This window comes from Tasmannia lanceolata, unplaced genomic scaffold (assembly GCF_043159265.1).
Source record: "Tasmannia lanceolata isolate RefF3 unplaced genomic scaffold, GAP_Taslan_0.1 ptg000037l, whole genome shotgun sequence".
NCBI classification, from domain to species: domain Eukaryota; kingdom Viridiplantae; phylum Streptophyta; class Magnoliopsida; order Canellales; family Winteraceae; genus Tasmannia; species Tasmannia lanceolata.
The window spans coordinates 12,934,740-12,950,086 of NW_027518714.1; the positions used below are offsets into that span (position 1 = coordinate 12,934,740).

General features: G+C 36.8%; 1 protein-coding gene and 1 pseudogene across 1 annotated transcript; both read left to right on the top strand.

The window, feature by feature from the left end:
- Nucleotides 1-366: 366 nt before the first annotated feature.
- Nucleotides 367-12,719, top strand: LOC143861234 (polyphenol oxidase, chloroplastic-like; annotated as a pseudogene).
- Nucleotides 12,720-14,319: 1,600 nt separating this feature from the next.
- LOC143861235 (uncharacterized) lies at nt 14,320-15,118 on the top strand. The gene is made up of 2 exons (XM_077372166.1): nt 14,320-14,451; nt 14,600-15,118. The coding sequence occupies exons 1-2, from the start codon at nt 14,320-14,322 to the stop codon at nt 15,116-15,118; spliced, it is 651 nt and encodes a 216-aa protein (XP_077228281.1).
- Nucleotides 15,119-15,347: the final 229 nt, after the last annotated feature.

Genomic DNA, 15,347 nt, shown 5'->3' on the forward strand with positions numbered 1-15,347 from the left:
ATAGGTTGAGCCCCCAAAATCATTTCCACAATATTCATACAGTGTTTAAACGATATGGAAAAATAAGCCATGTCCAAATAAACCAGTAAAACTTCATCAATTTAGGATATAATATTTAAAATCATGTTAAAATAGAATAATTTGTACATCCCACGATAAAGTAAGCAATAAAAGCACATTTATCATTCATGTGACCAGTAACGTTCGAAATCAACCACTCCCTATTCCCTCTCCCTCTACATATACGGCTGCAAATATCCCCAAACTTTCAAAAGATGCCTCTCAACGCCCCAATGCCTCTCTCTACTCTAATCTCCACCACCAACCCATCTATCTTCTCCCCCTCTTGCATTCGCAGTAGAAGAGATGGCAGGCTCTTTAACAAACAAACCCCTTACCAAGTCTATTGATGATGTAGAGGTGATTATAGTTCCCAAAGCCGGAAAGGGGGAAGAGATAACTATTGAAGGGATTAAGATCGAGATTGGTTTATGAACAAACAACCTGTTAGAGTATCTTATTAAGCTACTATAAGCTGGTAGATATTGTCTTTGCAGCTCCTTGATCATTAAGAGAAAGAAGTGTACTGTGGGATGTGTCTTCAGTTGTTAGTCCGTATTAAATAGTAGTCATTTTCTGTTTCTGTTCGTTGCCTAAATTTGTAGAAGATAATGCAATGCCTCTCTCTCTCTCTCTCAAAATACCTAATTAAAGATAGGAAAACACTTTGAAAACAGGATTACATTTGGAAAATAAAAACGGGATGGACATGAGACATTTTTAAAGGTCTATTTATTGCTTTTATGGGGATTTGAACTCTCTTCCTTTGTCTTTTAGTGGACGGGGCTCCATTCATTGATGCCCGTTTTTTTCCCAACACAGGTTCCCGTTTTCCTAGCAAATCTCTTAAAGATATCTCTAGATCTTCTTCTCTCTCTTACCCCTTTTAGTCCTCCCACTAGAATATTTAAGAGTAGCTTTTCTAATTCTTCTTCTCTCAGGTTAAAGCTTGTTCATCATTTTCTTTAAAAGATCTCTATTTGGATGTGCACCATAGACTCAGAGAGTAGTGGAATAAGGGCATTTTTTTAACGTTCACATCTTCTCTCTTTCTACAGCTCCTTTCTTCTTTTGCTACATTTCCTTTCCAAGACCACCGTAATAGGAGATGTGATAGGGAATCTCTCCAGCCCATTTGTAATGGAATCACTCTACCTCCCGTGGAAGGATATTATTGAAAATCTGGCTCAACTGGTTTATGGCAAAATTACTCAATGTCACAATAGAGAAATCAACCAACTCTTAGGATGTAACATTTAACTCTAAAATATAGCAAGATACGTGTACAAAAAATTAAGTTTCAACCAAATCTATTTTGAGCCCCATTCTCATTGATATTTATAAGACGAGTGCTAAGCTTAAGGGTGCCATTAAAAACCAGCTATAGTTGGGGCTCTCATAATTAATGTGCGTTCTATAAATTTATAATCTATTATATCCTATGCTCAGACCAGGAATCGACATTGTTCCCATAAATCACGCGAATCATCTAATCCCAAAGAGCTAATAATGCCTTTTTTTTGGGCGATGGTTTTATCACCACCACTAAAGGATAATGCGCCCCACTTTGAACGTGATTTTGACGATAAAAAAAGCGTTAAAAGTCTGCCCACAATTCACGTTAACGTTGCATTATCTTACAGGGGACGTAAAAAACCGTCTCCTTTTATTTTAGTTTATTTTTTTTGTCTTTTATAAGATAAAATTAGGGACATGATTTTTTCACCCCCTGTCAGATTATGCGGCCCTCCTTTAACGTGAATTTTAGGCTGAATAGGGAGGCGCATAATCCTAAGGGGGCGAAAAAATCATCCTCTAAAATTATGTGATTTGCTAGGCAATTTCGGGCTGACTTTTTCATGAGGGAGCAGCCACACAGGCTCACTTTTAAGCACATTTTGTCCTATTATGCTCTTTCATGCAAAATTCAGACTTTTGCCTCAGCCAAGAGGTCAGGGGTTCGATCCCAGCTTACCCACGCCAAAAAAAAAAGTCAGCCAAGGAAAGGCATTGTCGCAAAATTCCCTAGCAAATCCCTAAAATTATATCCAGGGGCAAGTCAATTTCCAGGACGGTCATTAGAATGAGAAATGACATGTAATTAACAAAAAGAAACCAATTATATAACAGCTGTAAAAAACTAATTAACAAAAGGTAGTTAATATTTCACCCATTTCTTCCGGGTCAACCCCTCTAGTGTACTTATGACAACTCTTTCTACATTACAAGGGACTAGGCCGGCAAGAAAAGGGAGTGAATATATCATTTCCCACAAAGGGTCTGAAACAAAATTAGTAGTGCCATTATCAAAATATAGGAGTGAGGATATCAGTTTCCTTTTTGATATTCAAAGGATCAATTACCAATGGGGGACAAAAATTAGGTGGAATTATCAACATGACCCATGGTTTTTAGAAATTATCAACGAAGGACAAAAGAGGTCTTGTCATTAAAAGCTGGACGAAAATGCCCTTTTCTTAATCAACACGTTTTGCTTTTCCACTTTTCCCTCTTCTCTCTTTTTTCCCTTTTTTTTTTTTTACTTTTTCATTTTCAACTTTATTTTTTTCACTTTACCAGTCATTTTCTTCATCATTTAGCTACCATTGGAGGAGGGAAAACTCGAAAATTTGAAACGTGAGTTCATTTCCATCTATCTCTCAATATCTAGGTTTTTTTTTTCATTTGTTTTAGGGTTTTGCATTTCTCCTTCTCACTTTCAATGAAGGATGAGGAAGATGAATTGTACGGTAGAAAGAAAAAAACATGAAAATGAACGAGTGAGAAAAAACAGGAAGTAAAAACATGTTCATAAGGGACTTGATAAGCCCATTCGGAATTTGTAACCCCATTTTGATACTAGATAATCCCAACCCTAGAGACTTGAAAACCCCCTTCCAAAACTCCAGTACCCTTGGGCAATTTTAAGGGACTTGATAAGCCCATTCGTAAATTGGTAACCCCATTTTGATACTAGATAACCTCTATCCCAAATACTTGAAAACCCCCTTCCAAAACTCTAGTACGCTCGGCCAATTTTCAGGGACTTGATAAGCCCATTCAGAAATTGGTAACCCCATTTTGATACTTGATAACCCCAATCCTAGAGACTTGAAAACCCCCTTCCAAAACTTCAGTACCCTCGGCCAATTTTCAAGGACTTGATAAGCCCATTCAGAAATTGGTAACCCCATTTTTGATACAAGATAACCCCAATCCTAGAGACTTGAAAACCCCCTTCCAAAACTCTAGTACGCTTGGCCAATTTTCAGGGACTTGATCACCCCATTCGGAAATTGGTAACCCCATTTTTATACTAGATAACCCCAATCCTAGAGACTTGAAAACCCTCTTCCAAAACTCCAGTACCCTCGACCAATTTTCAAGCACTTGATAAGCCCATTCGAAAATTGGTAACCCTATTTTTGAGAGTTACTAACCCCCTTCCAGAGAGTTGATAAACCCCTTCTGCTACAAAACCCCCTGCCTATAGCAACTCTTCTAATAGCATTACAATTCTGCTCATGATAGAAATAACAAAAGAAATGGATGTTGTTTTCATTAAATGTGCTTCATGTATTACATCCCAATTTGTGTATTACAAAAAAAAAAAATTTAAGTAAATCAAAAAATGTGTAGCCATCCATTCATGTATTCCATCAACTTTTTCTTATACAACCACTTGTCTTCCAAAATAGTGAGTGAAGCCATCCATGCATTATCTCCAAAACTCACCCTAAAAAACAAATCGCTTAAACCCTAAACAAGATAAATAAAAAACAGAGGAATGAAAAATAGTGCAAAATCCTAAAAAAAGAAAAAGAAAAACAAAACCTAAATACAAAGAGGTAAGAACTCAACATTCAAGTTTTCAAGATTTGCCAGCAACAATGGTGGCTGAACAAGGAGGAAGATGACTAGTAGGGTAAAAAATAAAAAAAATGTGATAATGGAAAAGTAAAAGAAGAGGGAAGAAGGAAAAAAAAAAGGACAAAATGTGTTGTAAATGCCAAAGGGATGCCAAAGGGCATTTTCGTCCAGCTTTGACTGACAAGACCTCTTTTGTCCCCCGTTGATAATTTTTGAAAAGCATGGGTCATGTTGATAATTTTGCCTAATGTTTGTCACCCATTGGTAATTGGTCCATATTCAAAAGATATGACAATAACACGACTTGATCAAGATCTTTTACAAAATTTTGATATTTGCACAAACCCAGCTGTCTTTTCTTCTTTAACTGGCTCGTGAGAGCTATTTGGAAAAGTAATAACCTTTTGACAGCTCTTGAAATACTAAAAGACAGGATGGTTTGTGAAAATATCAAAATATGGCTGTGCTGATGTAGACACCCCATTTTGACCGTGTCCTAAACCGTCCATGTTTGTACAAAACCCAACCAAATCATAGTTTTAAAGGCCCAAATTTAACCCCAAGGTAGGTTAGGGTCCCAGCAAGGTCCTTGCAAAATTTCAAAAAAATCCGTCGCGGTTTACCTAGCGAACAAGTGAGATAGGTAGCTTAGTGTAAAATAGTGTAGCAGAAGGGCGGTAGTTTATCCAGTCTGAGGGCTATTTTGTCAGAGTAATTTGTTGTTTAAATAGCAGCAGGAGGGTGTCCCTAGACATTTAAAGGGGCACGAATTTATTTTCTAATTTTTTTTTATTGCACCATTTTTTTTTGTGGACCACCCTATTTGAAACCGAACTAGGTCAAATATATATAAGGGTTGTCTTTGTAACTATAGGGGGGTGAAAATTAAGCATATTTTCCCTATAAAAACATGACAAGAGGCTTCGTTTAAGGGATTTTTTCTTTTTCCCCAAATCCGAAACCCTAGCAGAGCTTTGAAGAAAAACTCAAACCCTCATTCCTCACATCATCTTCTCCAGTTTAATTCCGGTCAGATTCCGGCCAAGCTCTGACCGGACATCACCTTGCTATTCTTCTTCATTAACTTCTATCTTTTCTTTTAAAACACTATCAAAACCTAGATCTGTTTCTTTTCCTCATAAAAAAAAAAAAAAAACTAGCTCTTGCTCCTTCTTCTCCGACCAGATCCTACGTTTTTCAGGCAAAGCTCATCAGAACTCCGGCCGGTCGTATTGTGGCTTATCGCCTCACAGATCTCCATTTCTAGTCATCGTTGATCCTTTATTTCTTCTCTTATCCCTAGATATCTCATGTTTTTCATTTCAAACTCTAGCTCAAGCTATAAAATCTCAGATCTGAACCTCTAAACCTAATTTTCAGCTTGTAAAACCTTGGATCTAAGTTACTCAACTCTAGATCAGATTTATTACTTTATGAATTTTAAAATCGGCACTAAATAGCTGAGTTTTTTATTGAAGGAAGACAAAAGTTGAGTTCATCTCTTCAATATCTGAGAAGAGCTATTCCTATTTGCACTCTAAGAGCCAGAAAGAAGAGGAACGGGTTGAAAATCCATTTCTGCGAGAAGAAAAATATAATCTCAGGTAAAGCTTCCTTTCATTTTTTTTTGCAATGAGGATATGTATGCCTGTTTAGGAATTTTTTTTTATAGTTTCATCATTCGTTGATTTCATTTCTGACAAGGTTTTGGATCTCAGAAGTTTCAAATTTTGATTATATTATTATATTGTGCTAATTCTTTTAAACTTGATTTGTCTGTACAAACGAAAAATATTTCTGTTCTATTAACACAATTCAAAGTTTTTTTTTTTTAAAAAAAAATATATATATATATATTTGTAGAAAATTACTTAGGCTGAATTTCTGAATAGAATATGTTTTAATTATTCAGAAAAGTGATTCGCACTTATCTTGTTAGTTTCAATGTGTTGATTCGCAAGAATATGATTATTCAACTATAGTTTTCATGCAGCAAAAATAGCTTTGTATTTTATATTTTCGAATTGTGTATACGTTCAGAGGTATTGTCATATGCCATGGATTTTAGTTGTAATCTGGTTGTGTTGTATGAGCTGTATAGCAATTATCCTGTTATTTTAATGAGTGTAGCTGAAAATTTATTTACATAAATATATGTCTCCAATATCCAGTCAAATTTTATCAGCCATGCTTGAATGAATACACTTATAATGTGAAATTTTAATTTTTTATGTTTTGAAGTAATAATTCAAATAGGGTAATATTTATGATTACATATTGATGGGTTTCTTTGCCTTTAGATCGATCACATTGGAGAGCTGATACTTGAACCCATCATATTTCTTGATTTGTATTTTTTACCTTCAAAAATCACCTTGAGCATATTGAAGAAATTTACATTTATTTCCAAATTCTCTCATTTAAACCATATGTTCCCAATCTCTGTATCCTGTCGCTTGTACATATTCTCTGTTTTGTGTTTTGCTGGAATGATTTTTTAATTCATATGATGCCCTCAATGTAAGCTTGACCCTAGTAGTGATACACTCACTCAAGGTATCATATTCCGAAATTGGTAGGTTGTTGTATGATGTTGAATTTTGTTGGATATGGCAGATTTGATTGACTTATAGGATTTGAAATTATACCGATATGCTTTGCATCCCTATTTGAAGGAATGTTATAATAAAGAAAATGATTTTATCTTCTCAAATTTTTTTTAGTCAAATATTTTGAGTGGCAGAATGTTTCCCATGAACATTTTAGTCATTTACTAATGGTACAATCTTGTTTACAAAATATATACATTAGGATTTTCAATCTTTTTTTAACAATAGCTATTATGAATTATCTGACTTGAATATCTGACTGTTGATTCAAATCTTTTGTGTTATGAACCTGTAAACACCACTGTTTGGAGTGTCTCATGCTGCGTCAAGGGGTGTTAGTTTAAGTTTTGAAAGAGAAATTATTTTTCATTATCAATAGAAAATTCGAGTGCTAAATCTACAAGAATGCTTCGGATTTGGGGTTTTATGGGCTGGAGTCCTCCAGATCAGGTCACAATTACTATATTTTGAAAGGCATCTGCTGCTCATTTTCCCTTGGGTTCAGTTTGGATTTTGTTGCATGTGGTTACTGTTATGCTTGATTTCTATGGCTGATCTACAAGGTCATTCTTTGCTCATTGGAATGTTGATTGAGTGTAGTTCTTTGCTCATTGAAATGCTGATTGAGTGAATTCTTCAAGGAATTAATTCAAGGTCACACTTTTGTTTGAGATTTTAGACTCTTACTATAATTGTTTGGGGATAAATCTTGCAAGCTCCTTATTTATTAGAGTAGTACTTCACTATTGAATTAAAGGAGCTGGGTAGCAGCATGGTGCACTAGTTTGTTCTGCTGGGGAATAATCAAAAGACTAGCATAGATTGGAAACTTGCTGTTGAAACTGATCAGGTTGCACAAGGAACATTTGCACCACCAGCTAAGACAAAATTCAATTTTCCTTTGAGATGTTTGTATGAATAGCACCACTAGTTGGCATAAGTTTCGTTTCATTCTTCATGGTTTGTACTTCCAATTGTACGAATTTAGTTTTATTCTTTACTTTTTAAGATGGTCTTGTTGGCTGGTCATCTGAGACAAAGCCATTCTATTGGGGAATTTACATGTACTTGTGTAATTGTTCATTTGATAGATTTCTTGATTATATAGATAAATAAGGGTCTGTTGAACAGGTGTAGTTCATCTATGTGGTGCTGAATTAAAAGAACTTTTAGTCCCCCATTTCATTTTTTTTAGAGCAATTATGATTTCATTTAGCTATTTAGACGATTAAGATGGGAATTATTTAGGGTGATCCATTATAAACCTGAATGTTTGGGAAGAATACTCTTATATTTGTTATATATATATATATATATATATATATATATATATATATATATTTTAAAGAGTTTAATATTACCACTAAAGTTATTTTGACTGTGAGCATAAAGTGTATCTAAATAGCTAATGCCTAGCTTGAAATTAGTGGCATGTAACCTGAAATTAGCAGATATATAACCAGAAGTCAATGGCATATAACTTGAACCAGCTAATAGGTAAATTTGAAATAAGTTAGTGCATAATCTGAAACCAGCTAGAAGATAACCTGAATTAGTTGGCACATAATCTGAAATGGGAGGTATATGCTAACATAACCCCGGTATAAGGTGAAATGTGTTTGGTTTACTTTTAGTTCTCAATTTTTTTATGTATATATGTGTGCGTGTCTGTGAGTACTATGTATTAGTGTAGTTTTTTTTTTTTGGTTTAAATGGATCAAATAAATTGTCAATTTCTTTACAGATGCCTTGATATAATAACAACACTTGTCTGATTCGAATCTTTGTTTTAAATAAGATGATGTCAACTCATAAAAATAGATAAGAATGATAATTATTCACTTTTTTTCATGTGAGTCCACATGACACACCACATTGACACTCATATGCCACCTGTAACTGATAAATCCTTTTGAGAGTTTAGTTAGGAAATACCTTAATAATTTCTTATCATAATTTAAAGGTGTGTAGTGATAGATGTTAGTGCAGAAGAAAATTAATGTTTTTGTTATTTTTTCCTTTTATGACTCAAGTGTTCCTTTATATGTGCAAATTTGGATTTCTGTAGCATGATTATTCATCTTCTTGCATCAGTTTCATTGCGCCAGTTAGTTATCTATATGAAAGAAAGTAATATTCATTGATTCAACTATGGGTATTTATAGTTTATTTTTAATAGTTATTCATCATACATATAACTTGGAAATCACTGCAATAGGGATAATTTCTTTGTTGAGACTTATAATCTTTTAGATGTTTTTATTTTTTTTATTTTTTATTTGATACTAGAATTATCATTTTAAGGGCGATGAAGGCGATAGCCCAAGCCCATCCATAGGGGACTCGCTTAGTCCAAGTAGCACTCCCCTCATTTATTTTTAAGACTTGCCCAGTCTTTTGCATTCCTTAAATCTTAGGTCCCTATTCATTGTCAGGGCGATGAAGGAGTCATCCCAAGCCCATCCATAGGGGAACTACCCAAGTCTTACATGTAGTTGCCCCCTCCTACTAATTGAAGACCAACTTGGTCTGTTAGTTGCCTATAACCCATGTTTATCATTACAAGTGCGATGATAAAGATACTTAGAGTCTTCAATAGGAGACATGCTTTGTCTCACGAGTGTTAGTGGTTTTCCCTTTTTAGGAGATAAGTTTTGTCTCATTAAAAGAGTCAGCCATTGGAAGCTTGTTTAACCTCATTTGTAGAAACCCTTTTTAACTTGTACTCTTTCTTTAATAATACATGTTTAGGAATTTATATAGGAGTTTATCCTTAGCGTTGTTGTCATTCCTTAGAGAAATCTGTTAGAGCCTGTTTATTTGGGATCTAACTTTCATAGTGGAGACGCTAGTTTACTTGTTTGTGTCCCCTTACTATTTTGGGATATTTGTTTACCTTTTTTAGTTTCTTCCTTTTAGCCCTAGAGGTTTTACCTTTTGGTGTTTATACTCTGCCGTGATTTGGATTACAGAGTGTGTTTTCTTATTTTGTTCCCTATGGCTAAAAGGGTTTAAAACATTTCAAAAATAAAAAATCTTAAAAATCTTGAGTCTTTCAGAGTAGTTAGGAAAATCTTTTTCGAACTACGTTGGCTTGATCCTCTTCCACGAGGTACGTAGTGCAGCTTAAGATCCACATCCCAGGTCCAGCCAAACCTTTAAAAATAAACTTTTCAAACCTTCCAAAAATACAAAACTTTCTTCAAAACCTTTTTCAAAGAGATCTTCCCCTAGAGTTAGGAGTATGTCCTAGATATTTGGGGTGTTTTAGAGTTAGGGGGCTGTCTTGATTTGTATTGATATGATGTATCCTATCGTGTCAGTGTCCATAGAGTTAGGAGGCCTCGAGTCGATCGGTTAGACATTTAGTCGAACCGATGGCTAGACTAGGAAGCATATAGTCAGCCCGTGGTTTTCTTTAGGATGCACAACCTAGTTACACATAGGATGTAGGGCCCACCTGCATTAGCTTAAGGATAACTAACTTGCATTAGTTAGGGTATATAGAGAGTCCTAAAAATTACAATTCACCTGAACTTAAGCAGTCATGCAAAAAGCTTTAAAAATCAGTCGAGTCTAGTGGATCGAGTCTAGGATAACGGTTCTAGATGGTTAGGCATCATAGTTTAGAATAGGGCATCGAACTACGTTGACTCTGATTCTTCCCAAGGCCGGGATACGTAGAGCAGCTGGGATGGACGGCCATCTTGGTCCGAGTCAAGTCGCATTAGAGTTAGGATTTGTCCTGTCTTGTCTATATGATTGATTTGTGTTTTATGTTTTGATGTGTCTTCTTACTTTCTTGTACTGATACTATACCTTTAGCTGTAGCCTGCATGTGTATGTCCACCAGAAGTTAGACACTCATTAGGCATGTCACTTATAACCTAGCTTTGCTTAGGTGACACATTTTTTTCATTTCATTTTGTGTATGCTGATTTCTTTATCCTTAGGAAATGCATGCTTAGGTAGACGATTCCTGAGAATTGTTCCTATTTCATATGATTCTCGCCCGAAATTCTTCGAAGTTAATAATAAATGGCATAAGAGACCAAGTGCTTGCACTCGGACGAATTGGAGGTGCTCTTAGACCTTCTCCATTCGTAATCAGGCACGAACCCATATATATTTCTGGTTATCCATAGTATACGGAGCCTATTTTGTTTAAGGATCCATGGCCGTATACCATGGATGGCGACTCTGAGTTTGTTTAGGTACGTTTCGAATCCGGACTTGTTCCCGAATCGAAAGGTATCTCTTTTATATCGCCACTCGTGCTATGCTATGAGGGTGGCATCTGTTTCGAGAGTTCCTTGGTAGAGCTCTCCTTCACGTGTGGATGATCCAAGAGGCCGCTGAGGGCTCGTCCCTCACCTCTCTCCCGGATCGGGGTCCACAGCTGATATCAATTCCCTTTACTTAATTTTTGGCTACTGATATTGGCACTACCATTTTTGATAATGGGCTGAACTCACCACGTCTTTTATTGTTTAACCAGCTGTAAAACGGTAGGGACCATCCCAGATGGAATTCTGCGGGCAGGAAGTTGAATGAGAGAACAGATACATAGACTCACTTTTCATCAGATTTTATCTTACTCATTTAATTCACCTGAGGGGGTTGCACTCTCATGCAACTGCCTCTCCGATGGTCCCTAGCAAATCCCTTATTTCTATTAACATTTTCTAAGTTGGTGTAGCCATGTTTTTCGAATCATAGGCTGGATACAAAATCGAGCTCCAGGTGCACGGCTCATGGCTCTTCTTTTCTTGGCATCGCTTGTACTTGTACTTCTATGAACGGATCCTCGGAAAATTAATCGGAGATGAAACTTTCGCTCTCCCTTTCTGGAATTATGATGCACCGGCCGGAATGTGCATTCCTGAAATGTACATTAACCAACCGGTACTCTACGACAAACTTCGCGATGCCAAGCACCAGCCACCTTCAACAGTCGATTTTCACTACGATATAGATAAAGGCGAAAGAAATGTTACTGATGAGCAAATTATTGCTGAAAATCTCAGTACAATGTATAGACAAGTTAAAGCCACCAAAACAACTCCCCTCTTTTTTGGTTCAGCATATCGTGCCTGCAGTAAACCGGAGCCTGGGGCCAGTACAGTTGAACTAGTGCCGCATAATATAGTTCACGATTGGACTGGAGATCGAACCCAAACTAAGCACAAAGACATGGGAATCTTCTACTCTGCGGCGCATGACCCAATTTTCTTCGCTCATCACAGTAACATTGATCGGCTTTGGACAATATGAAAGACCTTACCACGGCTCTGTGGGGAGAAGAATCGAGAAGATATCACCACCGACACCGATTACTTAAATGCATCATTTTTGTTCTATGACGAGAATGCTGAATTGGTTAACGTGAAGGTCTCCAATTGCCTCGATCCCGACAAATTGAGGTATGGTTACCAAAAAGTTGAAATCCCACGGGAGAATTCTAGGCCTAAGCCTCCACCCAAGAAAGCGGCACCCTCGATTAAGGCCGGCGAGTTTGGGAGCGAGCCGTGCCCACTGAGCTCCATCATTAGGGCCACACTTAAGAGGCCTACTAAGTCTAGGAGTAAGGAGGAAAAAGAGAATGAGGAAGAGATTTTGGTTGTGGCTATTCGGCTTCGTACGGATATGTCTGTGAAATTTGATGTTTACATCAATACCGAGGATGAGAATTTTCGTGGGCCAGCGTATAGTAACTTTATTGGGAGCTTCGTTCGTCTTCCCCATCCTTATGCAAAGACCATGAAATTGAAAACACTGCTTAGATTGCCATTAGGTGAAGCTTTGGAAGACCTTGAAGCTGAAGAAGATGATGTAGAGGTGATTTTAGTTCACATAGTGGGAACGGGGGAAGAGATAACTATTGAAGGGATTAAGATCGATATTGGTTTATGAAGAAACCATGCATGCTAGAGTATATATCTTATTAAGCTACTATTAGGTGGGAGATATTGTCTTTGCAGCTCCTTGATGAATAAGAGAAAGATGTGTGTGTGATGCGTCTTCAGTTGCCGTATTAAAATGCATGGTAGTCGTTTTCTGTTTGTTGCCTATGAATAAGAGGAACCACCTCCGTAAGGTTGGTTTATGCCAGCGTACGTAGTCTTAAATCTGTAAAAGATTATCCTTATGAATAAGAGAAACCACCTCTGTTAGGTTGGTTTATGGCTAGTAGACTTAAATTTGTAAAAGATAGGCAACGTCTCTCTCTCTCTCTCTCTCTCTCTCTCTCTCTCTCTCTCTCAATTACCCATGACGAAAACCATGAGTTTATTGCAGAATGAATAGTAAACGATCCAGCTAGTATTGGAGCTTCTAGATGTACTCTTGGAGCGTTTGTTGCTGGGTGCTTTTATTTCTCTTCTCTTTCAGTGGGTTTTTCTTAGGAGAAAATTAAGGGAATTGAGGCCTAGGAAAGGTCTTTTAATGATTGATTTTTGTTTTTTTGGAACTGATTTTGTGAAAACCTCTGAACAACTAGCAAAGAAATTACTAATTCCCACGTTTTCTATTGTTATTTATTCAGTTGATTCTATATATATTCTTTTGAGGTAATGGTTTCAACTTTTTAATTAATCTATGATTTAATATAGCATGCAATACTTTCTTAAAAGAGTAGAAGGGAGGAGAGGTGTGGAATAAATAACAATAGAAAACCTGGGAATTAGTAATTTCTTTGCTAGTTTTTCAGAGGTTTTCACAAAATCAGTTCCAAAAAAACAAAAATCAATCATTAAAAGACCATCCCTAGGCCTCAATTTCCTTAATTTTTAAGCGGTTGTCTCTTCTATTTTATTGTTCTATTTTATTGTATGGTGTGAAGCTTTCTCTAAGGATTACTATGCAATCTAAATCTTTCTCCACGGATTATTACGCAATCTAAAGGTAAAAGCTATATTCCCGGAGAAATTAACACCCATAAAGATATGAAATATTTCCCTATGGATTTAAAATCTGTAGGGGAAAATAACTATTTAAAGATCTCTCTTGATCTTCTTCTCTCTCTCTTACCCCTGTTAGTCCTCCCTCTAGAATATTTGATGAAGGCCTTTCCTAATTCTTCTGAGTTAAAGCTTGTTCATCCTTCCTTTAAAAACTCTCTGTTTGGATACATGGCATAGGCTCTGTGAGTAGTGGAATAAGAAGTCAATAGGGAGGAGACAAGCATTGGATTTGCCCAGAATTACCTCAGAGAATATTGGCAAGTAGGGGGTCTAGTTATCAATATAGAGAGGGAAGATAGAGAAAGTGAGAAAAAACACCTCCTCATCTTTTTAATGTGCACATCTACTCTTTTCTATAGCTCCTTGCTTCTTTTACTATATTTTCTTTCCAAGACCACAACAATAGGAGAGATGTAGTAGGGAATCGCTCTGACCCATTTGTAATGGAATCACTGGAATCGCTCTACCTCCCGTGGAAGGATAGTATTGAAAATCTGGCTCAAGTGGTTCATGGCGAAATTACTGATGTCATAAAAGAGAAAACAATCAACTCTTTCTCAAAATTTAGCAAGATACTTGTAAAAAATATTTAATTTTCAACCAAATCTATTTTGAGTCTCATTTTCATTGAAATTTTTAAGAGTGCTACGCTTAAGGTTACCATCATACCATGAAAAAAGTCGCGACTGGATTCAGAAAATTAATTTCCTGAGAAACCGTGGAATGTGGCTTGTCAATCATTGCTCTCTTTGCCTTATGGAAGGGGAATCTGTGGACAATTTATTCATGCATTGTTCTTTCACCCGATTGATCTGGAGATGTATCTTTTTGAGGTTTGGAATCAGTTGGGTTTTTCCGATGTCTATTCAGATGTTGTTACATCAGTGGGGCGCCATGCCTTGGAGAAAAAAAGGAAAAATCTTGTGGAAAGTTTGTTTGCTTGCTACTTGGTGGGTTGTATGGAAGGAAAGAAATTCTAGGATCTTTGAGGGTAAGGCGAAGTCTCCGTATTTTCTATACATGCGCATTATCGCCTTGGTGATTTCATGGATGAGATGTCTTCCATCATTTCAATTTGTTTTGGCTTTTGACCTTTAGGAAGGTTGGAGGGAAGTGTGTTTTAGTAGTGAAAGATTGCCTAGCCTCGTCCAAAGATGGGAACCGCCTCCTCTTGGTATGTTCAAACTTAATTTTGATGGTGCTTCTTTTGGTAATCCCGGGCCGGCCGGGGTGGGAGGGTTATGCCGTAATGGCGAAGGCGTTGTTCAATGGGCCTTCTTTGGTCCGATTGGTGTATGCGACGCTTCGGAGGCGGAAGTTAAGGCGGTATTCTACAGTATCAAGAAAATAAGTGATGATTGTCTTGACAAGGTTATTATTGAAGGGGATTCCTTAAATGTTATCCGGTGGCTTAAGGGGGGAGTGGCGCCTCCTTGGAGATTCTTGCCGTTCATAGATGAGATCCACGAGATTATATCAGGGTCATCGGCTGTCTTGAAGCATGTGAGGAGGGTGGCCAATGAGAAGGCTGATCTGTTAGCCAAGAGGGGTGTGAATAGTGACTCTTTACAATGGTTTGATTATCTTCCCCCTATCAGCCATGTCTTGTTCTGTTGATGTTGTGTACTTTCTGTTTCTGCTTTCTTTTCTTGTAATATGTTCTATTGGGCTGTCCCACCTCGGGCTTCCCTTTCCACTCTAATATGATTCACCATTTCAAAAAAAAAAGGTTACCATGAAAAAACCAACTACAGTTGGGGCTCTCAAATTCATGTTCCATAAATTTATAATCTCTCATAACCTTTGTTCCTACGTTGGTAATTTATAATCTCTTATTTCTAATATT